We start from the raw sequence: 20609 nt of genomic DNA, 5'->3' as shown, positions 1-20609 counted from the left end.
TTTTAAATCTTAGTGAGGTTCTTCTTTATCATTCCTGTTGGTCCAATTATCACTGGTATAATTTCGATGCTCTTCAGCGTTCAAAATCCTTTGACCTCATTTTTGAGGTCCTGGTATTTGGTCATTTCCTTGATTTCTGCGTTGTTGAGGCCAAAATTGCTAGGTACTGATAGCTCGATCAGCAATGCTGTCTTTTCCTTTTTGTTCCTGGGTACAATGTCCGGACACAATGCTTTGTTTTCTATGTTCACACTCGTTGGAATCATCAGGTCGTATGTGAGCATGACGTCCTCATTTTCCATGAGTTTTCTGGTACTGGAATGTTAAATCTTTTGCAGATATGCCAATGAATCACTTTGCCTACTTTGTTGTGCCAGTGTGTGTAAAGTTGTTCTGATAGTTTTTTTGCATCCCAAGAGCAGGTGACTAGTACATTCTGTTTGTCTTGCAGAATTTACACTTGTCCATCTGGCTCAGTCCCACCATCTTTTTTAATCCATTGGTCTGGTGTCCTTGATCTTGGGCATTTCTTGTCCCCCGTCGCACCGCGGAGCGAAAGGGGGACTATGGTTTTCCCCTGCGGGCATGCGTGCGTTCGTGCATAAGCGAAGGACCGAATTCTAATTTGGTGTGTGGGTGCAACCCACGTCAAAATCCACGATGGTCGCCGCCATGAATGTCTGACGCCATGAATGTCTGAACCTTGTGAGCGGAATATCTTGAAAAATAAGCGAAGTACCAACTTCTAATCTGGTGTGTGGGTGTATCGAGGCATAAGGAAGAACGCTATTGAAAATTGGGTCGCCACGTCAAAATCCTAGATTGCCGCCTTGCGTCTTCCACTTTGTCAACTCACATCACTTCACCGTCGGGGTACCTAGGCGTGACGCTTGTTACGATTTGTTTGCCATCCAGTTAAGCCAGTGGTTCTCAAACTTTTTTGGACTACCGCCCCCTTCTGCCCTCTTAGACCGGCCCAATGCCCCCCTTGTCCTATCGTTCGTGGTCGGACACCCAGAATTTATGTAGACAGGAAGCAAAAATAACAGAAGCCAAATATTTTCTGAATAATATTTTACTTTATTTTACTTTAATTTTTATTTTATTTTGCATGACCTACAATGTTTCAGCAGAACAGGTCCAGGTGAGGCAAACTGGGAATCTGTTATCACAGGCCCAAATACCGTTAGTGTGAAGGGTGGGCCTGGTGACTCGCTGCGAGATTACGAACGTCTGGCTCCATCTCAGTGAGGTGGAGACGCAGATCGCCCCTCTTGGTAATGTCAAGGCGGTTTCGTTACTTGGTCAGCAGCACCATCACGGAGCTGAACCCTCTTTCAACGAGGTATGATGTGCGGAACGCCATCAGCAGCAGTTCTGCCTCTGTCCACATTGTGGGGTATTCGCCCCGCTCCAGAATCCAGAATTTGCCATATTCATGCTGCGAGAATCTTGCCTTCGCCTCATCATCATTGTGGAGGTTGATAATTTCGTCCTGTAATTCGCGCTTCACAATTTGAATGTCACATTTGAATGGGTTGATCACCCATGCTGGCACCGACAGTTCTAACATGTCTCTGAAACGCTGCTCCATATCTCCACGAATCTTCTCAAGGTGATTGTAATAAACAAGCAGCTCTTCATCAGAAACAGCAGTTTCCTTTGCCAACTGGGGAAAGTGGTACATATCTCTGCGGCCGAGGGTTTCCCTGTGCAGAGTCGCCTTGGTTACGAATGCACTGATCACTTTCTTTGCTTTAATCAGCGTCATATGGTCACCCTGGAGTTTGTTGACATCATTCAGTATACTGAATATGTCCGTGAGGTAAGCCACATCATGCTCAATCGCATTCACTTTCTCCGATAGCTCCGTATCAATTCCCGACAAACTCGACCACTGTTGAGAAGAGGGCATGGAAACGGGTCAAACAAGCGCCTTTGGACAACCATCGAGCTTCGGTATGCAACAGGAGCCGCTTGAATGCCTCATTCTTCTCCTGGCAAAGCTGACGAAACAGCCGATCATGCAGAGACGACACCTTGATTTTATTCACCGATTTGATTACTGTTTGGAGTGATGTATTAAGTCTGGTGTTGAGAGCTTTTGCTACAAGATGCTGGCGTTGCACGGCACAGTGAATGGCGAACACGGACGGTACCTGGTTCTTCAGAAGCGCAATAAAACCATGCTGGTGGCCAACCATCGCTGGTGCCCCGTCCGTCGCGCAAGCGAGAATGTTCTCCATCGGTATGTTCTTTTCAGTAAAGTACTTCTCCAACGTTTGGAAGATGGAAGAACCCTTCGTATCGGTCTGGAGAGAGCGGGCAAACAACATTTCTTCCACCATTTCCTGATCATGGATGAAGCGAACGTAGCGGAGTAACAGAGCTTCACTGTCACGCAAAGTGGACTCATCCAGCTGGATGGCGAAGTGTGTGCTTCTCAGCTCACTACACAGCTTATCTTCTACATCTGATGACATTTCATCAATCCGCCTGGCCACGTAATCATTGCTGAGCGCAATTGACGAGAGAACTGGATTCGGATCCTGGCCCATAATGGTTTTTATCACTTCCCCAACAGCTGGTTTGATCAACTGTTCGCCGATTGAATACGGTTTTCCAGATCTGGCGATGAGCAATGACGGCTTATACGACGCTTCCAGTCCTTTATCCACGAGCTTTTGGCTGGCTTTGAACATCGTCGTTACCGTGGATCGCTTCTCAAATTTCTGTTTCAGCGATTGGAAACAGCTGACCTCTGCGCGAGCCTTATCACTGTGCTTTTTACTCAGGTGCTCGCTCAGTCAAGATGGTTTTATTGCTTCATTGGACAGCATGATACCACACAACAAACACATCGGTAACTGTTTGTTCGTCGGACATGGAATGAATCCATACTTGATGTATTCAACAGAATACTGACACTTTTTCTTTGAGGCCGACATCTTGAAGCCGACCGGACGTGAAGCTTTTTTGAATAACGAAATCGACACTCCAAAATGTCGAAAGACTAACACCAGCGCTAACACTGACTAGTCATACCTTGCCCAATGTCTGTGCTGGCAAGGCCAGGCTGTAAAGTTGAACCAGGCACGTAGAATAGTCCAGCACGAATGGAGTGTATTATATCCCGCATAAAAAGATTCTTCTTGCAAGCCGATTGGTTGAAATGGCACCACGTGACAAAAATTAGTGTTGTACTATTGACCGCATTGGCGGCCAATAGTATTTCGCTGGTGTCATACACTATCATGTTTGTTGCGTGAGCATGTATGGACAAGAAAATACCTACGCGACATCAGTGAATATGTGATCATAAAAACCATGCGGAGGGGGAAAGAATGTGGTCGTTGATTGGATGGCCAATTTGCCGAATGGCGCCGGGTAACCTGTTCAAACTGCAGGAAGCCCAATGAGCGCTCCAAATCGCCGCTACTCCTCTAAATCGCCAGTGCCCCCCAAATCATTGCCGGTGCCCCTCTACCACCCGTGGACCCTGGAGCAACAACAACAACAACATGCATTTTAAGGCCATTTTCCCTGCAAGAGCAGGGGTTAGCCTTGCGGTCCCCATGACAATCTTCTCCATTTTGCCCTATTTTCTGCATCTCTCCTTGTTAACCCCCTTGCCCGCATTTCTTCTTCCACCATCTTTAGCCAAGTCTTTCTCGGTCTTCCCCGTCCTCTACTTCCTTCTGCATTAATTTCCATCACTCTTCTCAACCAGTCACTTTCATCCTTCCTCAACACATGACCAAACCATCTCAACCTGTTCCTCTTCACAGCATCAATCACAGGCTCTATTCCCATCATCTTTCGCAATTCATCATTTGTCTTCCTCTCTCTCAAGGACACTCCGCACATCCACCGAACCATTCGCATTTGCACCCTTTCCAGCCTTCGTTGCTGCTCTACATTCATGACCCATGTCTCGCTCCCATAAATCATAACACTTCTCACACATGCAGCATACACCTTTCCCTTCAGCTTCAACGACACTCCCCTCCTCATCAGCATGCCACTCAGTTCCCGAAACTTCTTCCATGCACATCTCACTCTAGCAACGTTGCCGAGTCTGATCCACCTTCTCCATTCAGCATGTCTCCGAGGTAGCAAAATGCTTTCACACCTTCCAGCTTCACGCCGTCTCCAAGATCCAACTCAACATTTCCTCCATCTGCAGCTCCCTCTGTGCACACCTTACATTTGAATGTAGCTGCCACACTGGTTAATGACCCTCAGACCACTACATTTTTGATGAACCCACTCAGCGCACATTGTACATTGAATAGAGTTCACTCCGACACCCTTCCTGCACACAGCACATGGCCACTTCCCAGTTCTTTCCACCTCACCACATGCTTTACCACTTGCCATCACCTTCGTCTTTCCTATATTCACCTTCAGACCTTTTGTCTCCATATATTCCTTCCACTTGTTCATCTTTTCCTTCAGTCCATCCATACTTTCTGCAATCAACACCAGATCATCTGCATACAACAACTCCCACGGTAAACCCTCCTTTACGGTCTGAGCCAGCACCTCCATCACAGCTACAAATAGTAGTGGACTTAGTATCGACCCCTGATGCACTCCCACCTTCACCTCAAACTCACCACTGTTCCCATCCTTCATCCTTACAGCTGTGCGCGCTCTTTTGTACATTGTCATCACAACTCTGATCAACCATTCCTCCACTTCTAACTTTTTTTTTGTTTGTTTTTTTGTATACTGAATCGAGGCTCGTGAAAGAGCTAACATTTATTTCACAAACAAATCAACCAGACAAACAAAATATACAAAAAGAGGGAGCGGAAGACAAGATGGGGAGAGAAGGGGAAGCGCACAACCACAACATTTGAGAGCAGGGAGAAGTGTGGGAGGGAGAGGGCTTGGGGGCAGGAGGCGTGGGAAGGGGGGGGGGGGGGGTGGGAGAAGTATAAAACACAAGGGGACCGAAATTAGCAGGGGTAGAAAAGATCAAGGTTTTGGATGGGGGAGGATAAGAGATGGTGGTGAACAGTTGTTTTAAAGAGCTGGGTACGACTGGGTACGGTGGGTACAGAGAGGGATGGGTTTGGGACACAAGATTTAGAGGCAAACACAGAGTTGAGGCATTCAGCTTTTTCACGTGCGGAGTCAGCTGTGTAGCCGTTTGAGGTGAGGGAGGGGATGGAAGGGGAACAAACACCAGAAACAGATTTGACCAGACGCCACCAGGATTTGGAAGAGGGAGACAGATAAGAGAGTTCGGTCTTGAGAACGGTGAGATATTGTTTCCTGGCTCTCCTGAGGGTGGACACACACTTGTTTCGGGCTTTGTGAAAGGAAATGAGATTTCCTTCCGTTAGATTTGCTTTCCAGGAGACGAAAGCAAGTTGTTTCAGGGCAACAGCCTCACCACAAGATTCCGTGTACCATGGACGGGAGGAAGGGTATGACAACTGAAGACGAGATGGGATAAATCTGTGCATGAGAGAGAGCAATTTACTTTGAAAGAATTCCCAGGATGAGTTGATGTCAGAGGCGGTAGAGATGGGAGCCCAGTCCAGATGATTGATGGCTGCTTGAAGACCGTGCCAGTTGGCCTGAGTGAAATGCCAGACTCGTCGACGCTGAGGAGGCTCTCTGAGAATGGTCAGAGAGATGTCCACTTTGACAAGCACATGATCAGATGAGCCGATTGGAGCAGAAGAAGAGCAGCAGACATTTTCAGGGAAGTTTGTCATAACCAAATCCAGAAGAGAAGATGCTCCGTTGACTGAGATCCGGGTCAGGAAATTGACAGATTGTGTCAGTCCCAGTGAGTCGCAGAAGTCCTTTGCTGAAGAGCCATGGCTGGTGAGAGAGGTACCCACACCCAGCCAACTGGCATGGTGACAATTGACATCACCACATATGAGGAAGAGAGAGTTGGGATGGGTAGATAGAAGTTGGTCCATATTATCAGACAGCGAGATGTAGATGGAGTCATCGCTGTTTGGTGGACGGTACAACACACATATGAACAAAAGGTGGGAGCGAAGGGGAAGCCGTAGCCAAAGGTATTCCTGGGGGTGAGGTGGAGAGAGGGCGAGTGAGGAAGAGTTTTTTTATAAAGATAGCAACCCCACCTCCAGGACGAGGCTCAGGTCTATCATACCGGAAGAGGGAGTAACCTGGGAGAGATACCATGGCATCAGAGACATCATGAAGGAGGAAAGTTTCTGTTAAGCAGATCACATCTGGTTTGTCAGAAGCAACCTGTATGGAGAGATCAGTCAAGTTTGAGCGAAGGCCCCGGATGTTTGAGGTCCATACCGTTAATGAAGAGGAAGGGGGAGCATCGGGTCCAGAACAGGGGGGGGAGGGGTAGGGTAAGATGTGGAAGAGGAGGAAGAGGTAGGGAGAGCTGTTGAAGGTGTGTCAGAGATTTCAGAGATTTCAGAATAGCTTGGAGAAAGGGAAGAATGGGGCGGACAAAAGGTTTGATGGAGATTGGGTGAGGCACAGTGAGGTGTTATTTGAGGAGGAGGAAGAGCGAGGCAGAAGGTTGGGGGAGATGAAGGTGAAAGTTGGAAGGGGGAAGAAGCAGGGAGGATGCTTTGAGGAGGAGGGGTGAGAGGGGAGTCTAGGAGGGGAGGAGCGAGGGAGAGTCTCGGAGGGGAGGGGTGTGGGGGGAGTTTAGGAGGGAGGGGAGGGAAGGGGCAACGGGGGAGATTAGAAAGGGATGGGTGATATGGGGAGGATTTGGAGGGGAGGGGTGAGATTGGATTTTGAAAAGTGTACGATTCATGGGAAACGAACATTTTTTGCAAAATGAGTTTGAGACCTTCGAGTCAAAAATATGTTTGAGGACACTGAAGGAGGGGTGGAGTTCTGGATAGTTTAGGGAATGTAGAAAGGAGGAACTGTAAGAGATGGTATTATATATATTTTTTGGAATGAATAGATTTGGTGAGCAAGACAAAAGCATCCTTTTGTAGGAAAAGAAGAAAACTGTGTTATAATATATGAGAGAAAATAGTTGTTCACAGGAGAGATTATACATTTCTAATGACGTGATCGCGTGATCGCGAACGAAGAACGAACGAACAAAAAAGAACAACAAATAAACGAATAACACCTGGGAAGGAAATATTTTTTTGGGTTTTTTTTTTTTTGAGTTGAGATATTAAACAAGGAGGTCCTTTATCGGGTGAACGACTGGGACGAACCAGAGAACGAAAATAAATGCAGCGCATTCGACGAATCGCTGAGAGAAAAACAAAACCACAAGGTCGGAGACGGTACGGTAGCCAAGCCTACGAGTACTAGGCCGCAGAATACTCGATACGCATTAACCGACGATTGTGTATACATGTACGAAAAATTAGCACCGAAAATTTTCCAAAAGATACGCTATAGGTACATACACCGAAAGATAGATACAGTCTCGACAAAAACACAATTGAGAAGGATCACTTAGCTTCGAAAGCGTGAGCGCATGGAACAGCTTCGAAAAGACGTGACCTCGCCGTGATCTCGCGAGCACATTCAAGTCACCTGGTCAATGTAACTTCCTCAATGACCATGTCAATACTTCGTGTGGAACCCTATCGAATGCTTTCTCCAGATCAACAAACCCAAGAAACAACTTCTTCCTCTTCTCCATGTACTTCTCCTGCAACTGCCTCACAATAAAGAGAGCGTCTGTCGTTCCTCTTCCTGGCATAAATCCAAACTGCATTTCGTCGATCTTCACTTTCTTCCTTATCCTCCTCTCCAACACCCTTTCCAATACCTTCATTCCATGCTCCAATAACTTCATCGCTCGGTACGAGCCACACTCTAGAGGGTCACCTTTCCCCTTGTATAGAGGGACGAGGGTACTCAGTTCGCAATCCACTAGAATGCGACCTTCTTTCACCACCAGATTACAGATCTCTGCCATTCTCTTCACACCCCAACTTCCTGCTGCCTTCAACATATCTCCCACAACTCCCGTCGGCCCTCCCGCTTTTCTACTCTGGAGCACCCCTTGTAAGTTCCCAGCACCCACTGGGGGGGGTGGTAGGGACCACTTTTAGAACCTATAAGTTAAGCTGACCTCTTCTTAGCCATCCCAATGAGCCTTCTTTGTCTCTGCCAACACAGTCCAATTCTGCAATTGTATTTATCTTGGCTGTATTTGTTGCTTTTTCATTTTCCTGTGCATCTAAGGTTTTATTGTTTATGGCTTTTATTTTGTTTCTTGGGGAAAGGTATGTTTTCAGGATCAGCTTCGTTCAAGATAGAAGAGGTAGATACTCGTCTTCTACCTACGCCTCATTCTTTGGCGATTGTTTTGCGCATTTGTTTGACATATTTGGTGGCCCTCTTCTACTTTGGGGTGTTTGTCTGATGCTTCGTTTTCTAACTGTTGTATTGTTGTTTCAAGGTCAATGTTTATGTTGTCTGTTTTTGTGGGTTCACCTTGTACAAATGTACACTTGGCGTACTTGTCTCGTCCAAATTCCATTTGAATGTCCTCGGAAAATTGTTTTACTAGTTTCAGTTGTTCTGTCAATTTTTTGTCATTTGGTGAGAAGAGCTTTAAATCATCCATGTATAGTAGATGTCACGTTTCCTATTTCTTTGGATGTTTGTCTATTTGGTTGTTCGGCTGTATCCATGTTATTGTCAATTGATGAGGTTACTTGGTGGGTCCAAATCCAGAAAAAACAGAAGGGGGGAAAGACTGTCTCCCTGGAAGATCCCATGCCGTATCTTCACATCTGGTATTTCGATTTTTCCATCTGAGTGCTGTAATATCAATGTGGTATTCCTGAGCTCCATTGCTTTCGCAATCAGTTTGATTATTTGGGGATTGTTTTGTGTATTTGCATGCATTTTATCATCCACGAATGTGGGACACTGTCAAAAGCCTTATTGTAGTCTATCCAGGCAGTGGACAATTTAGTTCTTTGAATGAATGATCGTTATTTAAGGCCATTTTCCCCGCTAGAGCGGGGGTTAGCCTTGCGGGTCCCATGACAATCATGGTTCCCTGTTTGAGGCAATGTTTTTATGGCCGGATGCCCTTCCTGGCACCAACCCTTGGTCGCCTCTTACGATGTGCAGGGATACGGTGTACCTATTCTAAACCGGGGTACACACCGGATCATGCATCCCAGCAAGCTGGTACTCAATTTCCCGACCTCGGAAGGATGACAGGCCGAGTCATCCCCCCTGGTGTTAATTTAGCGATCGACCGGGATTCAAACCCAGTATCCTCGGATCCCAAGCCAGCACCCTAACCGCTAAGCCAACACCAGGCTTACTGATACATTTATATACTGATGAGGAGGGGAGTGTTGTTGAAGCTGAAGGGAAAGGTGTATGCTGCATGTGTGAGAAGTGTTATGATTTATAGGAGCGAGACATGGGCAATGAACGTAGAGCAGCAACGAAGGCTGGAAAGGGTGGAAATGCGAATGGTTCGGTGGATGTGTGGAGTATCGTTGAGAGAGAGGAAGACAAATGATGAATTGCGAAAGATGGTGGGAATAGAGCCTGTGATTGATGCTGTGAAGAGGAACAGGTTGAGATGGTTTGGTCATGTGTTGAGGAAGGATGAAAGTGACTGGTTGAGAAGAGTGATGGAAATGAACGTAGAAGGAAGTGGAGGACGGTGAAGACCGAGAAAGACTTGGCTAAAGATGGTGGAAGAAGAAATGCGGGCAAGGGGGTTAACGAGGAGAGATGCAGAAAATAGGGCAAAATGGAGAAGATTGTCATGGGGACCGCAAGGCTAACCCCCGATCTGGCAGGGAAAATGGCCTTAAAATGCATGTTGTTTTCAACACCCAAACACTCAGTCTTTGTTTTTTGTTCTTTGGATTCTCTTTTTTAGTTTTTGGTGTCTGTTTCCTTTCTTGAACTGTTGTATTTGGCCTGTGTCCTTCCACAGTTGCTCTCTTTGTGTCTCTAATCTCTGTCTATCCAAGGTGGAATTTGGTTTCTATTTGTGGGGCCTGTTTTTTTTTCTTCTGGTGTTGTTTTCCTGTTACTTTTTCTTGAATAAGTAGTGCCGCTGCGAAACACATGACATTGATTTCCTTCAAGGTGGATGATTTTAAAATCATTTTTGTGATTGAATAGTTGGTTCTCCTCACTAAGAATTTTTTCCGTTTATTGTTTTCTATGCGATAAAGTTTTGGTCTCTCTGAGTTTTATCAATTTAATCTCTTCTATTTTGTTGACGAACTCTTCTTCCAGTTTATTCTGCTCTTCATCATCTTCACCATCCTCTGCTCCCTCATTATGCTGTTCTCCATGTCTTTCTGCCCATTACCATCTGCCCTTTCCATTATTTTCCCCTTCATTTGGGCCTGAGTCACCTGGTCTTTGTCTCTTTCAGGGGGACACTGTCATTCTTTCCTTTTGCCACACTCTTTCTTCATCATCTTTGGTTTGGCTCTGTCAGGGTTTGGGTATTGTCTTTGATGACAGCACCTTCTCAGCTTCTTGCTTTGGTGCATATCATGTCTCTTCGAAAGGTGATGTTTTCCTTGCTTGAGAAGGTGCAGTCATTATTTTTTACAGCACACTTTCCTGCTTCTGGGAGTGGCGCACAGGCGTAGGGTTTCCCTAATAGGAGGCCTGTGACTTTGTTTGAGATTTTTTTTTCCTTTTTATCAACACAAGATGTGCCGACCGTTTCCCTGTGCTCAGTCTTCATCATTTCCTCCCGTTCTACTGAAGTGTGTGTGTGTGTGTGTGTGGTGTGTGGTGTGTGTGTGTGAGAAAATGATTGGAGATGCATTTTATTGAGATACCCTGCTTTTTAAAAATATATATATTATATCGCTAAACCAACTGAAGGTAATCAGTTCGTTTCACAAAGCTCGGAACAAGTGTGTGTCTAACCTTAGGAGGAGAGCCAGGAAACAATAGAAATCTACTCTCAAGACTGAACTCTCAAACCTGTCTCCCTCCTCCAAATCCTGGTGGCATCTGGTCAAATCTGTTTCTGGTGTTTGTTCCCCTTCCATCCCCTCCCTTACCTCAAACGGCTGCACAGCTGAGACCGCACGTGAAAAAGCTGAATGCCTCAACTCTGTGTTTACCTCAAAATCTTGTGTCCCTAACCCATCTCTTTCTGTGCCCACCTTACCCAGTCGAACCCAGCCGCTCCTGGACTCTGTGTCCTTCTCTCCTGACAAGGTGAAGTTTTTGTCCAACCTCGACTCTGATTCTGCAACTGGACCAAACGGCATCAGCCCACGTGTCCTAAAATCCTGCTCTGCCGCTCCATCTCACCCTCTCTCTGTTCTCTTCACCCTCTCTTTTGCTCAAAGTCATCTGCCATCTGCTTGGAAATCAGCCAACATTACCGCTTTGCACAAAAATGTGCAAAAACAAATCCTTGCAACGACAGACCAATCAGCCTGCTCCTAATAATCAGCAAGGTCATGAAATCAATCATCACTTCTGACATCAAATCCTTCATCTTGTCCAATGGCTTGATCTCGGATCATCAATTTGGATTCAGACCAGGTCATTCTACTCTGGACATGCTGCTTCTGCTGTCTCGACAATGGATGGAGGTCAATAATGCCAAACAGGAAATTAGAGCTGTCTCCCTTGACATATCACGTGCCTTTGATACGGTCTGCCACCCCGCTCTGCTCACCAAACTCTCCTCCTATGGTATCCCTGGAAATCTCCACGCATGGCTTGCGGACTTCCTCTGGTCGTAGTCAACGTGTGGCCCTGAATGGTTTTCTCTCATCTCCCCTTCCTGTTCAGGCTGGAGTTCCCCAAGGCAGTGTTCTGGGCCCTGTGCTTTTTCTGGTCTTCATCAATGATCTCTCCGACTCTCTGGAAAATCCTCTCTATCCCTTTGCTAATGACTCCACTCTCTGCCGCTCCATACCCCATCCCTCAGATCGGCAGTCTGCAGCCTCCTCACTCTCTGCAGACCTGGACAAAATCACAGACTGGTCAAACAAGTGGAACATGTCTTTCAATCCTGACAAATCTCACTCTCACGATGTCTCTCCGAAAAGACTGACTGGACAACCCTCCCATCTACTTTCTCAACAATCCTCTCCAAGAAGCTCTGTCACTCGAGCTTTTGGGTCTCACTATCTGCCATGATATTTCCTGGGAAAACCACATTTCCAAGCTGGCCTCCAAAGCCAGTCGTAGACAGGGCATCCTCAGTTGTGCGAAGTCCTTCCTTGGCACACCTGAGCTGCTCACCACATACAAGGCTTTCATCCGCAGCTCAATGGAATACTGTTCTCCCCTCTGGGCCAGTGCTCCTGCCTCACACCTACCTCAGCTTCACGCTGTTGAAACCAAAGCTTTCAGAATCATTGGAATCTCCCGCGATGAAGTTAACTCTGATTGCCTTTCACTCACTCACTGCAGGCAGGTTGGTGGACTTTCTGTCTTCTACCAACTCCTCTCCGGCCTTGCTCCTCCAGCTCTCTCTGGGCTCTGTCCCCCAAATATTCTGACAGGTCGCACAAGATCTGCCTGCATCCCTCTTAAGGTTAAACTGCCAAAATCAAACTCTCTGCTCACCTTCACTCCTTCATTCCTCTTTTCTCCCACCTATGGAACAAACTCCCTCACTCTCTTCAATCCCACTCCTCCCTCCAGGTCTTTAAAACAGCTGTTCACCACCATCTCTTGTCTTCTCCCATCCAAAACTTTGATCTTTTCTACCCCCACTAATTCACCCCAGATCCACTTTTTTGAAATACCGACTTCTTTCCTGGAAGTCCTAGCAGTCAGTGTCCGTGTTTTTAGCTGCGTCGCAAGACGCTGGTCATAGAGTGCCCTCTGCTGTTGTTGTTGTTGTTGTTCTTCTTGTTCTTGTTCTTGCAGAGAAGACAAAACCTCAAAGCTCCACCCATTCTGGGAACCATAGCTCCACCCATTGTGGGAGAGGCTTCATATAAACAAATATCCACCATTTTATTAACTCGCATGGCTTTGAGGCCTGTTTTGTAGGCCCGTGGTGTCTTCCTCTCTCACACAGTTTTATTTCAAATCAAATTCGATATATCATTTCATTTTTCACAGTCGCTAACATAGTTTTAGACTCGGTTGAAAAAAAACGGGAAGAAAATCCGATGGAAGTTGCCCTTTATAGAACGAAATGAATTCTCAAAGGCCTGTAACTTCAAGTCCATTGAGATATATTTTTTTTAAATCGCGGCATGGTCAGTCATACACCGCCCGAAATAACAGACGGGAAAATGCCGAGATATATATATTTTGTTTAAATCGCGGCATGGTCAGTCATACACCGCCCAAAATAACAGACGGGAAAATGCCGAGATATATTAAAAATTCGTCCATTTGATGACAATCGTCACGATGAAATATTTAATTTATACGTCGATACAATAATGTGGAGAGAGGAGCATAGCTTCGTTCACGTGTCGCCACACACGGGAAATTGCCGAGATTTTTTTTTTTTAAATCGCGGCATGGTCAGTCATACACCGCCTGAAATATCAGACGGGAAAATGCCGAGATATATTAAAAATTCGTCACCACACACGGGAAATTGCCGAGATATATTTTCACTTTGCACAAAAATAACATCAAGTAATCGAATCAATAGGAATGTCCTGTGCGTATAACATCGACGTTATAGGCACAGCTGCATCTAGGCATTGTGTAACATCGACGCGGCTTTTGTTTTAATTAAAACTTTTTGTACTTGTTTTTTTACATCTCCCACCCCCCCCCCCCATCCCCTTCCCATGCCGCCTCCCCCCAAGCCCCCTCCCTCCCACAGATATCCCGATGTCCCTGCTCTCCACCTTGTCTCCCGCTCCCTTTATCTCATGTTTTATGTGTCAGTTTGTCTTTTTGTGATCAATGTTAGCTCTTACACGGGTCTTGATCTTGCATACCAAAAAAAAGAAAGACAAGTACAGATACATTCAAAGCACACCGCCCCCATGCCAAATAATTAAATATCCTGCAACGCGGCATTGCCTCCGGCGCCCGGCAATACCGCAGTGCAGCTCATAGAGGCTGCATTGGGAGGGAGAGGTGTACACTAATTGATTGATTAATTGTATAATTAAAATCAATAAAAGATTATCACAAAATATTTTCCTAATCAATTGGCTAATAGCATAACTAAACCACAAGTGCTTCATCCGAAAATGTATCTTTTAGAAATTTAATTAAATAACTCATTAATAAAAAAAATTAATCATTAATTTATTCATCAATAAATAATTAATCGATTAATCAATAAATAATTAATCGATTAAATGATTAATCAATAAATCAAAAATATCCTTGATAGCCACATCACTTGGTCACTCATGTCCAAATATTAGCTTCCGAACTCAAAAGGTGCCTGAGATATTGGCCAAATGAGAAAGAAAATAAATAAATGATTAATAATGAAAATAAATAAATAATAATCATAAAAAAATTAAATTATTAATCAATTCGGTCAGAGAACACATAAACCACCACCATTTCATGTGTAACTTTAAAATCAGAATCAGAATCTGTAACTTAAAAAAAAAAAATTTTTTAGTCATTAATTGAATAATTAAATAATTAATCGATTAATTGATTACTTAATAAATCAAAAATAGCCTTTGCAGCCAAATCACCTGGTCATTGGCATGTCCAAATATCAGCTTCCTAACTCAAAAGGTGCCTGAGTTAATGGTCAGAAGAGAATGGAAATTTGATTAATTAAATAAGTGCTTAATTAATCGCTAATAATTAAATAACTCCTCAATTAATTGATTATTCAAAAAACAAAAAATACTGTTTTTGACAAAGGACTTGCGCACTACTGTGCCGAAATTTCAGCTTCCTAGCTCAAAGGATGGCTGAGATATCTTCCGGACAAACAAACAAGAAAGCAAGAAAACAAACAAACAAGTACAGATACATTCAAAGTACACCGCCCCCATGCCAAATAATTAAATATCCTACAGCGCGGCATTGCCGGGGCACCTCCGGCACCCGGCAATACCGCAGTGCAGCTCATCGAGGCTGCATTGGAAGGGAGAGGTGTACACTAATTGATTGATTAATTGTGTCATTAAAATCAATAAAAGATTATCACAAAATATTTTCTTCATCAATTGGCTAATAGCATAACTAAACCCAGGTTCTTCATCTGAAGATGTATCTTTTAGAAATTTAATTAAATAAGTCATTAATAAAAAATAAAATAATTAATTGATTAATCAATAAATAATTAATCAATAAATAATTAATCGATTAAATGATTAATCAATAAATCAAAAATATCCTTGGTCACTCATGTCCAAATATTACCAAATATCACTTCCACATCACTTGGTCACTCATGTCCAAATATTAGCTTCCGAGCTGAAAAGGTGCCTGAGATTTTGGCCAAATGAGAAAGAAAATAAATAAATGATTAATAATGAAAATAAATAAATAAAAATCATAAAAAAATTAAATCATTAATCAATTCGGTCAGAGAACACATAAACCACCACCATTTCATCAGAATCTGTAACTTTAAAAAAAAAAATTTTTTAGTCATTAATCGAATAATTAAATAATTAATCGATTAATTGATTAATTGATTAATTAATAAATCAAAAATAGCTTTTGCAGCCAAATCACCTGGTCATTGGCATGTCCAAATATCAGCTTCCTAACTCAAAAGGTGCCCGAGTTAATGGTCAGAAGAGAAAGGAAATTTGATTTATTAAATAAGTACTTAATTAATCGCTAATAATTACATAACTCCTCAATTAATTGATTAATCAAAAAACGGACTTGCTCACTATTGTGCCGAAATTTCAGCTTCCGAGCTCAAAGGATGGCTGAGATATCGTCCGGACAAACAAACAAGAAAGCAAGAAAACAAACAAACAAACAACCAGAGTGAAGACTGCGTACTCCCTTTCAGCGTGCGTCACTGCCGAGCCCCCTTTCGGTGCCCGGCAATGACGATTTGCAATGCCTGGAGATGGCATAGGAAAGGTGCGGTGTACAAGAATTATACCGTACACTGATATTGTGCTCCCTTTGTTTAATGTTGCTGTTGTGCAGGTTACCAAGGCCTTTTCACTGAGGACCTTTTACACTCCAGAATCAAGGTATCTGGTTAAGAAGTCTGTATACTCGGGCCAGATAATTACAAGCAACACTTCCTTGAGGGAGCCACAGCTACTCACAGAAGCCCTGGATGTTGAGCAGTGTCAGCAGCTCCAACAGCAGCTACAGGTTTGATAAATATGGATCCACAAACCAATTAGCTGGATGATTTCTTGAGCAATCTGTTTTTATTGTGCACCTGATATCACCATTCCGTTAATTTATGGGTAACAAGTAAATAGTTTTTTTTGGCAAAACATTTTCTCAGGGTGTTAAGAGTTGTTTCATTGCTTAATTTATCTATTTACTTATTTTTTGCTTCCTGGGCTGTTTTTGTGTCTGCCCTTTTACATTTTGCAGCTCTTGAACTCACAAATAACTACCAAGAATACTCAAATTGATGAACTCAATGGAAAACACAGGACCTTATCTCGAGAAGATAATGAGCTTCGGAAGAAAAAGAAGCAACTGGGAGAGAGGAAGAACAAGCGCAGAGCACTTGAACAAAGGATACATATGAGGAAGGAAAGGTAAGTGGTACCCTTGACTTCAACTTTTAAATCACTGACGACACATAAAGAGGGGACTGTTGCGGTGGGAACATGTGTATTTATGTTCCTGTGTATAATTGATTGTATGAAACTGTGATTTGCTTTTTATGCCTCCGGCGACTGTCGCCGGAGGCATTGTTTTTGGGTTATCCATCCGTCTGTCCATACGGGCTAAACCTCGTTTTTCTCAGCAACCACATGTCCGATTGAGACAAAACTTTCAGGGTAGGAGTGACACCCATGCAGAATGTTTTTTATGATAATTGTGATGTCATAGGTCACGTGGCATGGCAGCTCTCTTGTATTAAACGCAAATAATTAAAAAATGATTTCTCGGAAACCCCTGAATGGAAATTTTTTCAACTTGGCACATTGTCAAGTAGTGCCAATGGGCAACAAAAGTATGATTATGATGACATTATTGGTGAAGTGGTATACCAGCCAAAAATGTTTTAATCGAATTGTTTATCCTAAATATCTGAAATTGCATGCCCTTGATCTATGTCCCATTTGTATTGAAATATTAAATTTATGACATCATCGGTCACATGGTTGGGCAGCCATATTGGATTGAAGGAAAATATTAAATAATTGTATCTCTGAAACCGCTCACCCTATCGATGCGAAATTTTACAAATATCATCTATCAGCACTTACATATATTTTGAAAATAGTGGTCATAGGTCACCTGGTTTGGCAGCCATCTTGGATAGAAAAACGAACCTTATCCGATCAACACGAAACTTCACAAACGTGATCCCCTACCCATACATATGCAGAGTGATGGCATCTACCCGTTGTGGGACTATGCGGAGGCATATTGGCGACAGTCGCATTGTTCTAGTTTATTATGACTTCCTTTATGAATGTTGACATTACATCATTGGACCATGTGTTACGTGCTCCTCCCCAAAGCCCGGTCACGGTGTACCTCCGAGCCCCGAAAGGAGTCACGGCAGAAAGATGTGTTATTCTGTGTGTCAAAGATCAATGGTGAAACCACACCAATTGTTACCAACAAACAAGTATTGTATTAAGGTCACACAAGAATAACAGCACAAAAACAATATTAATCAATTGTACAACCAATATATCATTCCTATGATGGTACCATCAGGTTCGTACAATATAACTCAATGTGCTCCAAGTGAGCGAAAAGAACATTCCCAATGTCTCTGTCCCGGCATCAGGTCAAAGTCGATCCACGCTCCGGTGATCGCAAGAACGATGTCGTATCGAGACCAGAATCCAACTCGGCTGACAGTCACGCTGCCAAAGATGCGCAAAGGTGCCCTCAAGGCAACTGGGAAATCACACCTTTGGGTATGAACGTTCAACGGCTCCCAAACGGCGAACCGCAAATTCCCAATCGAAAACCACGTTACACACGCAAACCAGGCTAACGGCTGGATGCGGTGAAATGGTTTGAGCGCAGTGAAAAGCCAGGAGCAATGCGAAATCCGGCGCGAGGCAAAATGGCCGACGGGCCTGTACTGAAGGCGTACCTGCACTTCAACAACGATTCTCTTCAAAATCAACCACAAAACCTGTCACGCAGGTTTATCTTTCACAGCGATAACCACTCTGTCACAGGAATCCCTTTCCCAGGAAACCCAAAGTTCGCTCGTGACCCCCGTTCGCCAGCGTTTGCTCAAGACCTCAAAGCAGCTCGGCTTCTGCTCGACCTCACTTTCTCCGCTTCTTCTTCCTCTTCGTCTTCATCCGGTTTTCTCTCGATCCCGTTTCCGGTTTCTTTTAAAACATTAATTTTTAGCTTTTGCAAACGGTTAATATCTCCATTTCACTTAAACGATAACAATAATAGTACATGGAACCAAAAATGCTTACAGTGGATGAAAACCACAACGACGGAAGTGATGAATCCGTAACACATGCCAGTACATTTTAAATAGCAGGTGGTATTGTATATATTGTATATTGTATTGGAATTTATTGGAAAAGATATATGGAAATGCTGTTGAATACAGAGAATGAATGGGATGGCAACATAGAGAGTAACCTAGTTTTAGGACCGGCAGAGAAGATAACCGAGAAGGAGGTTGAGGAAGCGATAAAAGCAATGAAGAGTAGAAAAGCGGGAGGGCCGACGGGAGTTGTGGGAGATATGTTGAAGGCAGCAGGAAGTTGGGGTGTGAAGAGAATGACAGATCTGTAATCTGGTGGTGAAAGAAGGCCGCATTCCAGTGGATTGGGAACTGAGTACCCTCGTCCCTCTATACAAGGAGAAAGGTGACCCTCTGGAGTGTGGCTCGTACCGAGCGATAAAGTTATTGGAGCATGGAATGAAGGTATTGGAAAGGGTGTTGGAGAGGAGGATAAGGAAGAAGGTGAATATCGACGAAATGCAGTTTGGAATTATGCCAGGAAGAGGAACGACAGACGCGCTCTTTATTGTGAGGCAGTTGCAGGAGAGGTACATGGAGAAGAGGAAGAAGTTGTTTCTTGGGTTTGTATATCTGGAGAAGGCATTCGATAGGGTTCCACGCGAAGTATTGACATGGGCATTGAGGAAGTTAGAAGTGGAGGAATGGTTGATCAGAGTTGTGATGGCAATGCACAAAAGAGCGCGCACAGCTGTAAGGACGAAGGACGGGAACAGTGGTGAGTTTGAGGTGAAGGTGGGAGTGCATCAGGGGTCGGTACTAAGGCCACTACTATTTGTAGCTGTGATGGAGGTGCTGGCTCAGACCGTAAAGGAGGGTTTACCATGGGAGTTGTTGTATGCAGATGATCTGGTGTTGATTGTGGAAAGTGTGGATGGACTGAAGGAAAAGATGAACAAGTGGAAGGAATGTATGGAGACAAAAGGTCTGAAGGTGAATATAGGAAAGACGAAGGTGATGGCAAGTGGTAAAGCATGTGGTGAGGTGGAAATAACTGGGAAGTGGCCATGTGCTGTGTGCAGGAAGGGTGTCAGAGTGAACTCCATTCAATGTACAATGTGCGCTGAGTGGGTTCATCAAAATAGTTGTGGTCTGAGAGGGTGTGGCAGTGTGGCCTGGCAGCTACATTCAAATGTAAGGTGTGCACAGAGGGAGCTGCAGATGGAGGAAATGTTGAGTTGGATCTTGGAGACGGCGTGAAGCTGGAAGGTGTGAAAACATTTTGCTACCTCGGAGACATGCTGAATGGAGAAGGTGGATCAGACATGGCAACGGTTGCTCGAGTGAGATGTGCATGGAAGAAGTTTCAGGAACTGAGTGGCGTGCTGATGAGGAGGGGAGTGTCGTTGAAGCTGAAGGGAAAGGTGTATGCTGCATGTGTGAGAAGTGTTATGATTTATGGGAGCGAGACATGGGTCATGAATGTAGAGCAGCAACGAAGGCTGGAAAGGGTGGAAATGCGAATGGTTCGGTGAATGTGCGGAGTATCGTTGAGAGAGAGGAAGACAAATGATGAATTGCGAAAGATGATGGGAATAGAGCCTGTGATTGATTCTGCAAAGAGGAACAGGTTGAGATGGTTTGGTCATGTGTTGAGGAAGGATGAAAGTGACTGGTTGAGAAGAGTGATGGAAATGAATGTAGAAGGAAGTAGAGGACAGGGAAGACCGAGAAAGACTTGGCTAAAGATGGTGGAAGGAGAAATGCGGGCAAGGGGGTTAACAAGGAGAGATGCAGAAAATAGGGCAATATGGAGAAGATTGTCATGGGGACCGCAAGGCTAACCCCCGCTCTAGCAGGGAAAATGGCCTGAAAATGTATGTTGTTGTTTGTTGTAGTCGGGGGGATTCGGGTGGGCATCACAACCCCATGAGACCTTAATGTTCTCATGTATCGTACCAAATTTGGTCCAAATCGGTCATGATGTAGTTTGTGAAGAAAATATGTTCAAGTGAAAACCAGGGATTCGGGGAGGGGGCCGTGGCCCCCTTTCTGGGGGATATACGACCATGAGGAGCACAATTTAAGGTTGGGGCATGGTCCCTAAGCCTCACGACAAGTTTTGTCTGGATCT

The 20609-nt window shown here is 44.3% G+C and overlaps 1 protein-coding gene across 7 annotated transcripts in view; it reads left to right on the top strand.

Moving 5' to 3' along the window:
- SMC5 (structural maintenance of chromosomes 5) overlaps window positions 1–20609 on the top strand; it is a 314964-nt gene that overhangs the window by 127183 nt on the left and 167172 nt on the right. For all 7 annotated transcript variants that reach the window (XM_078772122.1, XM_078772124.1, XM_078772121.1 and 4 more), the window contains 2 exons: window positions 16036–16209; window positions 16441–16610. In XM_078772122.1, coding sequence (XP_078628248.1) covers window positions 16036–16209; window positions 16441–16610 — 344 coding nt within the window. The remainder of the gene's footprint in view (window positions 1–16035; window positions 16210–16440; window positions 16611–20609) is intronic.

This window comes from Myxine glutinosa, chromosome 2, assembly GCF_964187855.1.
Source record: "Myxine glutinosa chromosome 2, kmMyxGlut1.1, whole genome shotgun sequence".
NCBI classification, from domain to species: domain Eukaryota; kingdom Metazoa; phylum Chordata; class Myxini; order Myxiniformes; family Myxinidae; genus Myxine; species Myxine glutinosa.
The sequence above is the reverse complement of the archived record's forward strand: the minus strand, read 5'-3'. Positions and strand labels throughout refer to the sequence as shown.